The sequence below is a fragment of the Mercenaria mercenaria genome, chromosome 19, assembly GCF_021730395.1.
Source record: "Mercenaria mercenaria strain notata chromosome 19, MADL_Memer_1, whole genome shotgun sequence".
Classification (NCBI taxonomy): domain Eukaryota; kingdom Metazoa; phylum Mollusca; class Bivalvia; order Venerida; family Veneridae; genus Mercenaria; species Mercenaria mercenaria.
Window position 1 is genome coordinate 43,343,074 of NC_069379.1, and position 11,749 is coordinate 43,354,822.

Sequence of the window (11,749 nt, forward strand, 5' to 3'; positions counted from 1 at the left end):
CTCAAAGACAGCTGATACCGCGCAGGATGTTTGAGCATGCTTGGGTCACCATTACAGGACAATATGAACATTCAAGAAACAAAGAAAAAATATTTATGTACTGTGTGTTTACCTGTGTACTTCATAAAATTTTTATGAAATAAGGCAAGGTGAACTTGAGGAAGTCAGATTGTACAATTTTACATTGTTTTAAAGAACTTGTACAACTGCCGGTTGGAACAGGACAAAGAGTGGAAAATATTGGAGCCATATTTCAAATCTGAAATGACGTCAGGATTTCAATCATAAATCAACCGTATTTCAACATTGAAATATGGTTGAAATCTAAATTCACGTCATTTTAACTTTCAAATACAACTATACTTCAAGGAAGAAGTCTGTCATTGTTTCGATCTTGTTTAAACAGTGTTGTGCCTGCTAGAGCAGGTCTCATTTTTTGTGGAAAATAGTTAAGTATCTCAGACAATGGTAAAAAATAACAATAGTTAATACCTTCTTCCAGTGGATTCAGGTGATTACAGCATACAGAAATATGGCATTAACTCAACATGTATACGCTTCACTCAACTGTAATGTAAAACAAATGCAACATCATTTCGCGTTCTAATGAAACTGCCATTCAAAAATGTTTGTTCATTATACAGTGTCACGCACACTGAAAGGGACACCCGAGTTGGCTTATGAGACACCTACATACATTGAACAGCATTACTTCCTGATTCCTATTTTTTACTGCCAGGCACCATGCAGGCAGGTAGGCAATCGGTAACTATTATCTAACTAGCTGGTGGCTCACTAGTCCAACTAATTTGATGCGATCCTAGGAAATATTGAGATATTTTTTTCATATGGGCAATATCCCCACACGCGTCAAACACTCGAAAGACCAAAATAGTTGAAGCAATTACTGATGAAATTTTCATCGCTGCCGACATTTTAAATGCCGATTATTTCACGAATTGGCCATAAATTAAAATAAAACTTACATGTATCAAAAGGGGATTCAATTCCTCATTGATTTATGTAAAAATTATCAAATAATATCCAAAATTACGAATTTTCAGGTGATTTAAACCTTGAGCAATGATAATTCTATCTTTTTCCCAGTTTAAACCTATGTATGTACTGTATACGATTAACGTTTACCGTGTGTATACACGCTTTACATGCCAATATGCGCAAGTGATAAAACCAATAACTTTACATGACTGTGTACTGTGATTCATCCTCAATTATTCTGGTCCTTCAAAGTTTTGACGTTTAGATTGCCAGTCACAAATATAAAACAATCTGAACGTCGAATTATTTTGACTAGTGGCTCACTAGTCCAAATAATTCATTAAAACTGTACTCAAGATTAAATATCGTTATATTTTTTTGACTTGTCGATATCAACCTCCTCTAGATAGACAACGTAAAATATCAAAATGTAAAACTGGTCTACCCTAGGGGGCGAGGTCTCACCAACCAGTCTCTCTTCGGTAACAAGACCTGCCTCCGACAGAGGTCAGAGCTCGAAATTTCGACCTCCCGATTGCGAGGCAGGTGCCTTATCCATTAGGCCACCACAGCTCATAAAATATTTGACACAAACTCGTTCTTTATTTCTATTCATATAAAAGAACTCATTGTCATAGGATGATTTGACGCCGGAAATAATCTGTCACATCACCGGTTGCAACAAAATTCTGCAAATGTTAGAGAATTATAACTTAATGACAACATCAAAAGCGAAAATCTCCTAGGCAATAGTTAATTCATAGTTAATTCATAAACACAAAAATCACATTATTTTAAGTCATGCAATGTATGTTTCTAACCTTTTACGTATAAATCAAAACCAAATCTACCATCGAGTTTCACTTCATCGATTTTGTTGATATCATGCGGATTGTTTTCACTATCGGACTTTATCGAGAGACTTGTTGTTTTATCAAAGCACTCAAAGTATTATGCCTGGTAATCGACTCCGTTTTTTTTTTTTTTTTTTTTTTTTAGTTGTTGTTGTTGTTGTTTTTATTATTATTATTGTTTTTGTCCAGTTTTGTAAAAAAATCCAAAATTAAGGCAATATGAAGAACTAGCTTGACTTCTGGCTATTCAATACCTTCCAAGGTAAGGTCAAAGAAGTATTTTATTTTTATAACTCTTTGGTTAGGTCTACACTTTTTGTCAAATAATAAATTTGAACGCATTTTTTCAACCAAGCAAAATACTAAATAATCAAGCAGCATGGCATTTTGAGTTAGATATATCTATGGTTAACATGCTTTAAGCACTAGTATTGGCAACAAGGGTAAAGTGACCTCAGGGGGAGGGGTGCGATTATGGTTGTAATTATTATCATTGTCATTATTAATAACTGTTATTATTATTATTATGTATGTACAACGCCATTGAATATATCATTTATAAAAATAGGCGTTTGATAAAATTACTCATTTTCAGTTTCAGTTTTATGATTGTATATGTCATGTTTTGTGATTTTTCTACATATCTGCGATATGTCACATGTTTAATTGTAAAGCGCCCTTGAACGTATATTTAAGAAATAATTTTATGAAAAACAGTGCTTTAACACTATTTATGCACGATGGGCGGTAATACGTCGGGCGTAATAATTTCACGAGGGCGCAGCCCGAGTGTAATTGTTTGTACGTTACAGCCCGAGTGTATTTATAGTGTTTAAACACAATTTTGCTATAAATTATTATGTCCTTAATCAAAACAGCAGACAAAATATAGACGCGCTCTTTCTTGGTCGCAACAAAAACTTTGACGTCATCGCACGTAAACGTGACGTCATTCAAACGTAAGTGTGTTTTAACAGAGACAAGCATATTAGAATTCAAACCGCGTGTAGCAACCTCCCTGTAGACGCCAAGAATGCCGAGCCTCCCAGGGAGAACGCGCAATCACTTTGTCGAGTGTCAATTACGGGTCCATCACCCTAAAACTTAAAAATGATCTAAAACTAGACATCAACTTTATTACAAAAGACTTCCAATTTAAGTAATGTCGCTCTGTTTTCACAATTCATAAGTTTGGAAAATTTAATAACCGTTGATTAGGATGTTTAGGGTATCCGATCTGCAAAAAGGTAAACTTTCGATGCCTGGTGATCCCATATTTTCTTGGTATTATTTGAAAGGGTTAATAAATAAGATGACCATAAAAAATATGCACGAATCACCACAGTCATGTTTTGACTGCGAAATGATAAATCTTGAACTGTAATAACGGGGTTTCTGTTGAAGTATCATTGAAGACTATAAAGTAAAAAAAGATAAAAATTCTAAAAATATTTTTGTAATGTAATTAATAATTTTTTTCAGTGGACAATACACATACTTACCTTCAAATGGTACCAAAATTATATGAGCTTACCGGGCATCAATATTTGGTATATTTTAATAGCATTGTTATATAAAACTTGCTTATTTTTAGATCCGCTACCTTAAAGTAATAGTTGTCTAAAAAAAATGCTAACATTATTTGATCCGCGTCGTGAAAAAAACAACATAATGGGTTTGCGACCAGCATGGATCCAGACCAGCCTGCACATCCGCGCAGTCTGGTCAGGATCCATGCTGTTCGCTTTCAAAGCCTATTGCAATTAGAGAAACTGTTAGCGAACAGCATGTATCCTGACTCATTTATGTAAGTGCAATTAAAGAGATAATGAAATTCATCACCTTACAATTATAGGTAATGAGATTTGTATCGAGAAATATGCACGAGTTCTACAGCGGAAATATTGCACGACATTCTGTAATTGAAACATTTACTAGACTTAAAACAATACAGTTCCGGTTTTGTACTTATATAAAATGGTCTTTAAGTTGAATCTAAAGATATTTAGACCCTTTAGAAGATCATTTGTAAGCATTCAAATCACTAGACATAGTTTACAAACAATTGATGCAGTAAAACACCAAGACACGTAAGAGTAAACTGTAAGTTTAATTCAACGATCAAATGATTAACACTGAGACAACACGAGGTACAAAGCTCAGGTGTGACAAACTACGTACCCACTAACACCTGTACAACCTTAAAATATAGTTAGTACCGACAGTTGTCCTTTGGTAACACTAACCACGAAACCAGGGGTCGTGAGTTAGAGCCGCAGCTCCTTCAGCTAGAATTACTAACGTTGGGATAAGAGTCCCGTGTATGGATGCTTTACACCTGACACGTTAAAGAACCAAGAAAAACTTCTGGAACTGGATTATCTTGTATACTCTCTAAAATTACTAACAGTTTTCTCGGCGTTGGAGTTGCTTATATGAGTTCCCGTTGGCTTAACAAACACAAGGGAGCTACAAGGGAGTCGCCAGTACCATTCACATATTTTCCAGGATCGAACGCCCGACTCAAAGCCGGCATTCAGCTGTTTAGAAATCCCGCTAAAAGTAAGATATAGCTCTACACCAAGGAAAGAAAATTGCTAAATCCATCGTATGACCCAAAAATGGTTTTACTGATGTGAATTTAATCAAACTTTTGTTTATACCAATAACTGAAGTTTTGTTACCTATTTTATAGCTATGCATTGCAAAGAATGGCAACTCTTGCCTTTGACAAGTACTTAAGAGCATATAGATATATATCAGTTTACTTCCCTTGCACCTATACAACAGAGTGGGAAATGAAAAAGGTTTTAGACAAAATATCATAAATCTTTTCACAACAAAGACAATTAGAATATATTCGTATGTGTATGATTTACTCTTGTTAAACTGCCTCAAAATTTTTTTTGTCAGCTTAGTTATGGTAAACAAGAAATGTCTTTAAAAAGACAAACGGCGTAGAGGTAATAATGTTTGGCGCATGGAAAAAAAAAACACCATAATTAAGCAGGATGTACAGACAGAATTGGATATGCATCTATTAACACATGGCTCATTTGCAAATATTTCAACTAATTAGCAAACTTAAATGATCAATATGTATCCTTTAAGGTAGTGGATCCGTAATGTCAATCGGCATTTTCCGTTCATTTACGTATTCTCCGTATGCGATTTCGGCATTCTCCGGTTGTTATTTAAAAAAACAACACTTTTTCTGTTACGGCCGAAGGTTGCCGAAATAACATATGATGATACGTAATCGCACGGAAATTTACGATTGTCATTACGGATCCACTACCTTAAGTAACAGAAGGTCAAAATGATTCGCGTCCTGTGCTGATTATGAAATAATTTCGCGGTGGGTCAGAATCCCCCAAAAGTACCCACTAGCACAACATCTCGACCCAGACTACAGTTACAACCACGAGATATTTTTATATTTTTATAGCTCTTTGTTTTTATTAACTATGACAACAGCAGTCTTTAACTGATATGCGGGAGCTTTGACGTGTCCTCTTTCTTAGCCGTGCAGTCTGATCAAGATCCTAACTGTTTGCCATTCAGTCAGTATCTGTTTAGTAAGGACCCCTTTTATGGTACCGCTTAATGGTACGATCCAAATTGAAGGATGGAGGCGCTCCATCCTCTTTTTGATAGAAAGACAAGCAACATTTTAACATTTATGTGTTAACATGTAAGGTATCACTACAGTCATAACATCTGATAAGGAGCCATCTTAGTTCAAATAATAAAGCCATGTATCTAGTCTTTGACACCTGCGAGACCTGAAGCCGTGTTCCAGCGGTAACGAAGTCTGACTACGAAACCAGGAGTCATGGGTTCAAGCCTCCGCTCCTCCAACAAAAACTGGGATTAGAGTCCCGTGTTTTGGGTGTTTTACGCCTTGTACGCTCTAAAGAACCGGGGAAGCTTGACTTGGAGTGTTGCTTGTATGTTACACTATCTTGTGATTCTACTAACATTACAGTACTAACAGACTCCGACAGAAGTTGTCCATATGTATCCAGTTGTGACTGTAAGGCCTACAAATATTGTTTGTTTCCGGTAACATACCAAATAAGAAAAAATAGGGTAGATAGGTAAGAAGTGTTTTTTCTTTTGATTTTTGTTACAATGAAGAAAGTGCAACACAAAACGAAAAGTATAAAAGAATAGCGAAAATATCGATTATTTTTTTCCAACGCCATTAAAACAAATGTTAGAGTAGGTCGGAATACCGGAAACAAATATTTTTTTTCTTTTTTAGACCTCAACAATTTACGAACAAACAAAAAATAATAATAAAAACTAAACTAAGGTAAAGTAAACCCAAAGTTCCTTTTTTTAATTTGAAGCGCAGCTAAGGACTTATAGTATTTTTGTACGTTTCACATATAAACGGCAATGCGACTTTTTGACAAAGCCTTGCATAAAGCAGGGTATGTAAGTAAGTAGAATGTCTGACTTTTGTGGTGAATATGTACCCGTGTAAAGTCCAAATTTATACATCTGAAACTATAACATATACGGGAATTAACAGTAACTTGAGTCGGTCTAATTTCTTTCAACGGCTGTCGTAGTACATTTTAAAGACCCACCACAGAATAAACTGTATTCAATTTTTATTTTCATGAATGCATTATACATGATGTTTGAAAACAATTGAGAAATACAAATATCTAGTCACATAGTTGACAGCGACATATATGAAGCCAAGACAATGTGTCTATGACAATGCACTATAATAGACACATTTATAACATAAATGCACAGTACTTAATGCATTAAATTGATATAAGAACACACTTTGTTCTTACGGTGCAAGATTGTTCTTTATCTATGTTTTTTTTAAAGCAATACTGAAAGAGATTGACATAATACGTTTGCAGATAACGATGTGAAAAGAGGGCCTTTATTGTACATCTAGCGTCTTGTAGTATAGCTGTATTATCAGAATAATTTTCACGACGTTCATGTAGCAGGAAACAATGCTGTGGTGGGTCTTTAAGAAATGTCGTTTATGCTGTGATGGGTCTTTAAGAAATGTCGTTTATGCTGTTCACCAATGTGTGTGTAGTGTCGGCAACAGGACTGACTTCCACTGGGTAATCACTGAACCGTCTCTGCACTACCATAAATGCACTATAATAGAACAAATATATTCCTTTCTTATGACAGAGAATATCTGGAATTTCAAACAAATAAATTAGATTACGTTTACTACCCTTGTCATGCTGGGCACGATTGATTCTGCTTTTGCGACCAGTGTAGATTATGGTCAACCTGTGCATTCGTGCAGTCTGATCAAGATCTGCACTGTTCGCTATTTAGTCAGTATCTTTTGGTAAGCACCCCTTTAAACAGTTAATGATACTGTCCAAAATGAAAGATGGACAAGCTCATTATAGAAATTTAACAGGGAAAGGGATAATATGTATCCACTTCGAATGGCGAAATTTTGAAATTCAGTCTTCCGATGTTTTAGTCTACTATCTGTTATATAGACGGATTTACAATGCTATTTGTTGCGGTGTTGTTTTATCGGACATTTTTTATTTTAATACGCATGCACTCTTTACGTGTGGCAAAAAGACTGCTTAACAATAAGTAAACCTACATAAAATCATCATTTCACTTTCGTTGCTAAGGATCTCGCCAAGTGTAAATCCCTACTGCATACACACTTACAGTATGAAGAATGCCCCAATCAGTGTCAGTCCGGCCATCAGGAGAAAAACAAATCCATTCATTATTTTCAAAGTCGCCGAATACACAGCATTGTTGCTGACTGAGCCAATCAATGAACACAGTGTCTCCACAAAACCAATGCTAGCAAATAATGCCCCTGGAAAAATAATTTGAAAAGAAAAAAAAATTTGCTTTTTTTTACAACAAACGTTTTACAATGGTTTACTGATTTTGTTATTGGTGATTATTAAATGTAATCAATTAAAAGACCTTTTGGAAAGTGTACAAGTTTTTTTAAATAAAACTTGCAACTTTGCAGTTTTTAGCACAAGGGTTTGACACCATGCACAGCTAGATTTAAAAGTTCGTAATGACTTATAACGTAGCTGCCACATATTTTTTTGTAATAAAAATGAAATTTAGGATAGTGTTTACTTGGAGTTGGTCTTTATTTGGAGGTGGTCTTTGCTTGGAGGTGGTCTTAAACTTGGGGTGACCTTTGTTCAGAGATTGTCTTTATTTGGCTGTGGCCTTATTTTGGGATGGTCTTTATTTGGAGGTTGTTTTTATTTTGGGATGGTCTTTATTTGGAGGTGGTCTTTGCTTGGAGGTGGTCTTAAACTTAGGGTGACCTTTGTTCAGAGATTGTCTTTATTTGGCTGTGGCCTTATTTTGGGATGGTCGTTATTTGGAGGTCGTATTAATTAGGAGGTGGTTTTTATTTGGAGTTTGTCTTTATAACTTTCATTCAGTACCTTGTTTTTCGGCAGGCGTAAGGCAAGACATCAAACTTCGGATCATTGGAAAAGGAAGCTCGGAAGGTGCAGCTATCAAGGTAACTGAAATATATAGATGACAGTCATTGTGATGAACATGGCCTTTATAACATATTTTTTGTTGTATTTTTTCAATGATTTATTTATTTTATTTTGTGTGGGTTTAACGTCGCACCGACATAATTATAGGTCATAAGCGACTTTCCAGCTTTGATGGTGGAGGAAGACCCCAATTGCCCCTCCGTGCATTATTTCATCACGAGCAAGAACCTGGGTAGAACCACCGACCTTCCGTAAGCCGGCTGGATGGATTCAACGTCCCGAGTGAGGCTCGAACCCACATCGATGAGGGGCAAGTGATTTGAAGTCAGCGACCTTAACCACTCGGCCACGGAGGCCCCTGTTTTTTCAATGAAGTATATCTGATATTTTCACGGTGAAATATCTCAAATATATTTTTCACGGTAAGAAACTTAAAAATGTCTAATTTAGTCAAAACATGAAATAGAAAGAAGTTGTTTGTGTAACTTGAAAGATCGAAATATATTTCACTCATGAACACCATTATTTACCGTGATTTTCACTCGTGGTTGGGCCGCTCATGAAAATATTTCCTACATATGGCGTTCACTCAGTGAAATCTATTTTGATCTTACACTGAAAAAAAATTGTCTAACATCTTGTGAACAAAACAGTTTTACGTATAGATATAAGACACGATATTGTATTATCAAAGCGGCCTGCTTACACAATAATATCAAAAGTTTTTCAACACTGATAGAAAAATCTTTGGAATATTAGCACTCACAATTAACCATTATACGTTTTATTGTCGAAATGGCATTCTCTACATCGTATTTAAACAATAGCCTTACTTTTCTGAAGCTGCTACGTATCTGGTAATACTTTTCAAAATAATGCAGATTTTCGTTTAAAAGCCGAACGCTGACAAAACGTTTTAGCCTTGACAATGAAGCTGTCAGCATATCCCTCAATTAATTTTCTTACTTGGTTTTTTACCATCTGATCCTGGGGCGTATCTTCCGTTTATGTTTGACTGCTTTCAATATACACAGACAACTTTTTGGGCCATACGACGTCTTTCCAGTTTTTCGAAGGTGGGGGAGCATCTAATGTTTGCCTCCGGACGTTATTTCGGACCTCTGGGTAGAACCAAAGACCCTCCATGGCTTCCTTATATTAGACAATTCTACGCCCAAGAGCTTTTTCGAACGCAAAGCGAAGAGGAGCACGTGACATGAAGTCAGTGACCTTAACCACTTTGCCACGGAAACCAAAAATTTTACCCAGACCTATCAATAAAGTTGAAAGTTTATCTAAGTAAAAACCAATTATGTTGCACATTGTTTCTCTGACTCTGACTTAGTGATAATATTAATACATAATCTGTAACCTGTAAATTTGGAAATGTTGCATAAAAACTTGAAAATAAGATATGAGCCGCACCATGAGAAAACCAACATAGTGCATTTGCGGCCAGCATGGATCCAAACCAGCCTGCGCATCCGCGCAGTCTGGTCAGAATCCATGCTGTTCGCTAACGGTTTCTCTAATTGCAATAGGATTTATGTTTTACACAGAAAAAGCATTACCGCTATATAAAGCAAAGTCTGTCTTCGCCAACCCTTCTACAATAAAAGCAGCTGTGCTAAAGATCAAACTATAAAGAGTGATTGTATCATCTGCTATACATCCCTTGAATACATATACTCCACCCAGTCCAAGCAGCGACGCCACCGCCATTTTTAGAGCTCCAAACCACCCTATCTTTGTTGATGTCCAACAAAATGGCCGCCCTAACTGGTACAAGACCTCTAACGTACTTCGGCTCAATGCTGGGATGCCCATGAAGAAAAATCCAAGCATAAGTAAAATATATTTTGCGCGTTTAATTTTTGAACCATCACAGAAATAGAATTTTACGGATTCTGTGACACTTTTCAACATGCTGCTTCCTTGTCGTTGAATTCGAATATTTGGCTTAGTTTCCGGTACTAGAAACAGCAAAATCAGAACTCCAATCCCCGAAAGGCATGATACTGCCATGGAAGGAAACAAAAAGCCGTATTTTTCGATTAAATTTCCTGATACAAGAGAAGAAACAGTGTATGTAAGGCCAGTCACTAACTCGATAACAACAATTGCTATCGTGCGTTGTCTACCTGTATTAGAAATATCCGAGACAAATGAAAACAGCACTGCATTGAAACTAGTAAAAGATCCAGCGAGCCCGTCTATTATAATCCCTATTATCACAAAAACTAGTCTTAATTTGAAGTAAACGACCAACATGAAAACAGTCGCACGAATGGTAAAGCTCATCAAACACAGAAATAAGGAAAACTTCCGTCCAAACACGTCTGAAAACGATGCCCAAACTAAATTTGCGAACATTGCCGGAAGAAGCAGAGCCACGTTAAAATCTATCAGCCACCTTGCCGTATCCTGCTGCACACGTGTAAACTTTTCGTACGACGGGTCTGACTTGTTCACGTAAGAACATGCGTTAAATGTAGAATTCACCGGAGACTGGAAAAGGTTCTCTTTTGGCGGTTTTATTTGGTGCGGCAGCTCTTTTTCATCGCTGCCTTTCATCACTTCTTGAACGTACTGCGGAACTATATACATATGAATTCCGCACGCGAAACAATAACACACACTCATTGGAATGACCATTGACCGTTTTAATGTAAAACCCTTCGTCGTATTATTCCCTTTTGTACTATGCATCGAAGATGAGTCTTGTCTTGAAGATATCTCATTTTGCGAATTTTGAAATGGCACGACGAGTGGCGTGTGTTCATCAAAACATAAGTCCTGGTCTGGACTGCGTTCCTCCATAATTCACAACATCACAACGTCTTAACTCCTCACTGACTTATATGTTTAAGTAACTTATTATACATGTATGCATCCTCAAACAGTGAATCAGTTTCAAACCCTTCAAAGAATCTTCGTTTTGAATACAGCTGAGTTCACCTGAAACAATGAAATGAAATTGATGTAGAAAATTGTACACGCAGGTACAATTAACGCAGCACAATCTAATCAGCATATAATTGTTATTACATTTGCATACAACCCAAAACAGATTACGTTAATACAGTGTAACCTCATTTTACGACCCTTCTAGAGAATAAAAACACCCCCATTAGGAGCAACAAGTTATGTATTTAGAGCGGACGCAGTGGTCGAGTGGAAAAATTGTCCGACTTCGAAACCAGGGGTCGCGAGTTAGAGTCCACATTCCTCCAACTAAAATGTACTTTCATTGGGATAACAGTTCTGTGTAAGGGTGCTTTACACCTTGCACGTTGAAGAACCAGGGAAGCTTTATGAATTGGAGAGTCTTCTCGTCTCGAAATATCAACTGACTAAAATCTATATCTGTCTTCTGGAAGAGTCGCAGAT

The 11,749-nt window shown here is 36.5% G+C and overlaps 2 protein-coding genes across 8 annotated transcripts in view; both read right to left on the reverse strand.

Annotated features, from left to right (window-relative positions):
• The window catches only part of LOC123542122 (coronin-1B-like), a 204,828-nt gene extending 202,935 nt beyond the window's left edge, over positions 1-1,893 (reverse strand). For 6 of the 7 annotated variants that reach the window (XR_008368703.1, XM_053531837.1, XM_053531839.1 and 3 more), the window contains exons 1-2: positions 1,821-1,893; positions 493-567 (exon numbers count right to left, since the gene is read on the reverse strand). The gene's annotated coding sequence lies outside the window, so the exon portion shown is untranslated. The remainder of the gene's footprint in view (positions 1-492; positions 568-1,820) is intronic. The other variant, XM_053531838.1, reaches the window with a different exon arrangement.
• Positions 1,894-6,201: 4,308 nt separating this feature from the next.
• LOC123542494 (solute carrier family 46 member 3-like) lies at positions 6,202-11,356 on the reverse strand. The gene is made up of 4 exons (XM_053531517.1): positions 9,931-11,356; positions 8,297-8,380; positions 7,542-7,698; positions 6,202-6,995 (listed from the first exon to the last, which is right to left on the reverse strand). The coding sequence occupies exons 1-4, from the start codon at positions 11,177-11,179 to the stop codon at positions 6,890-6,892; spliced, it is 1,596 nt and encodes a 531-aa protein (XP_053387492.1). The 5' UTR covers positions 11,180-11,356; the 3' UTR covers positions 6,202-6,889.
• Between the last annotated feature and the right edge of the window lie 393 nt (positions 11,357-11,749).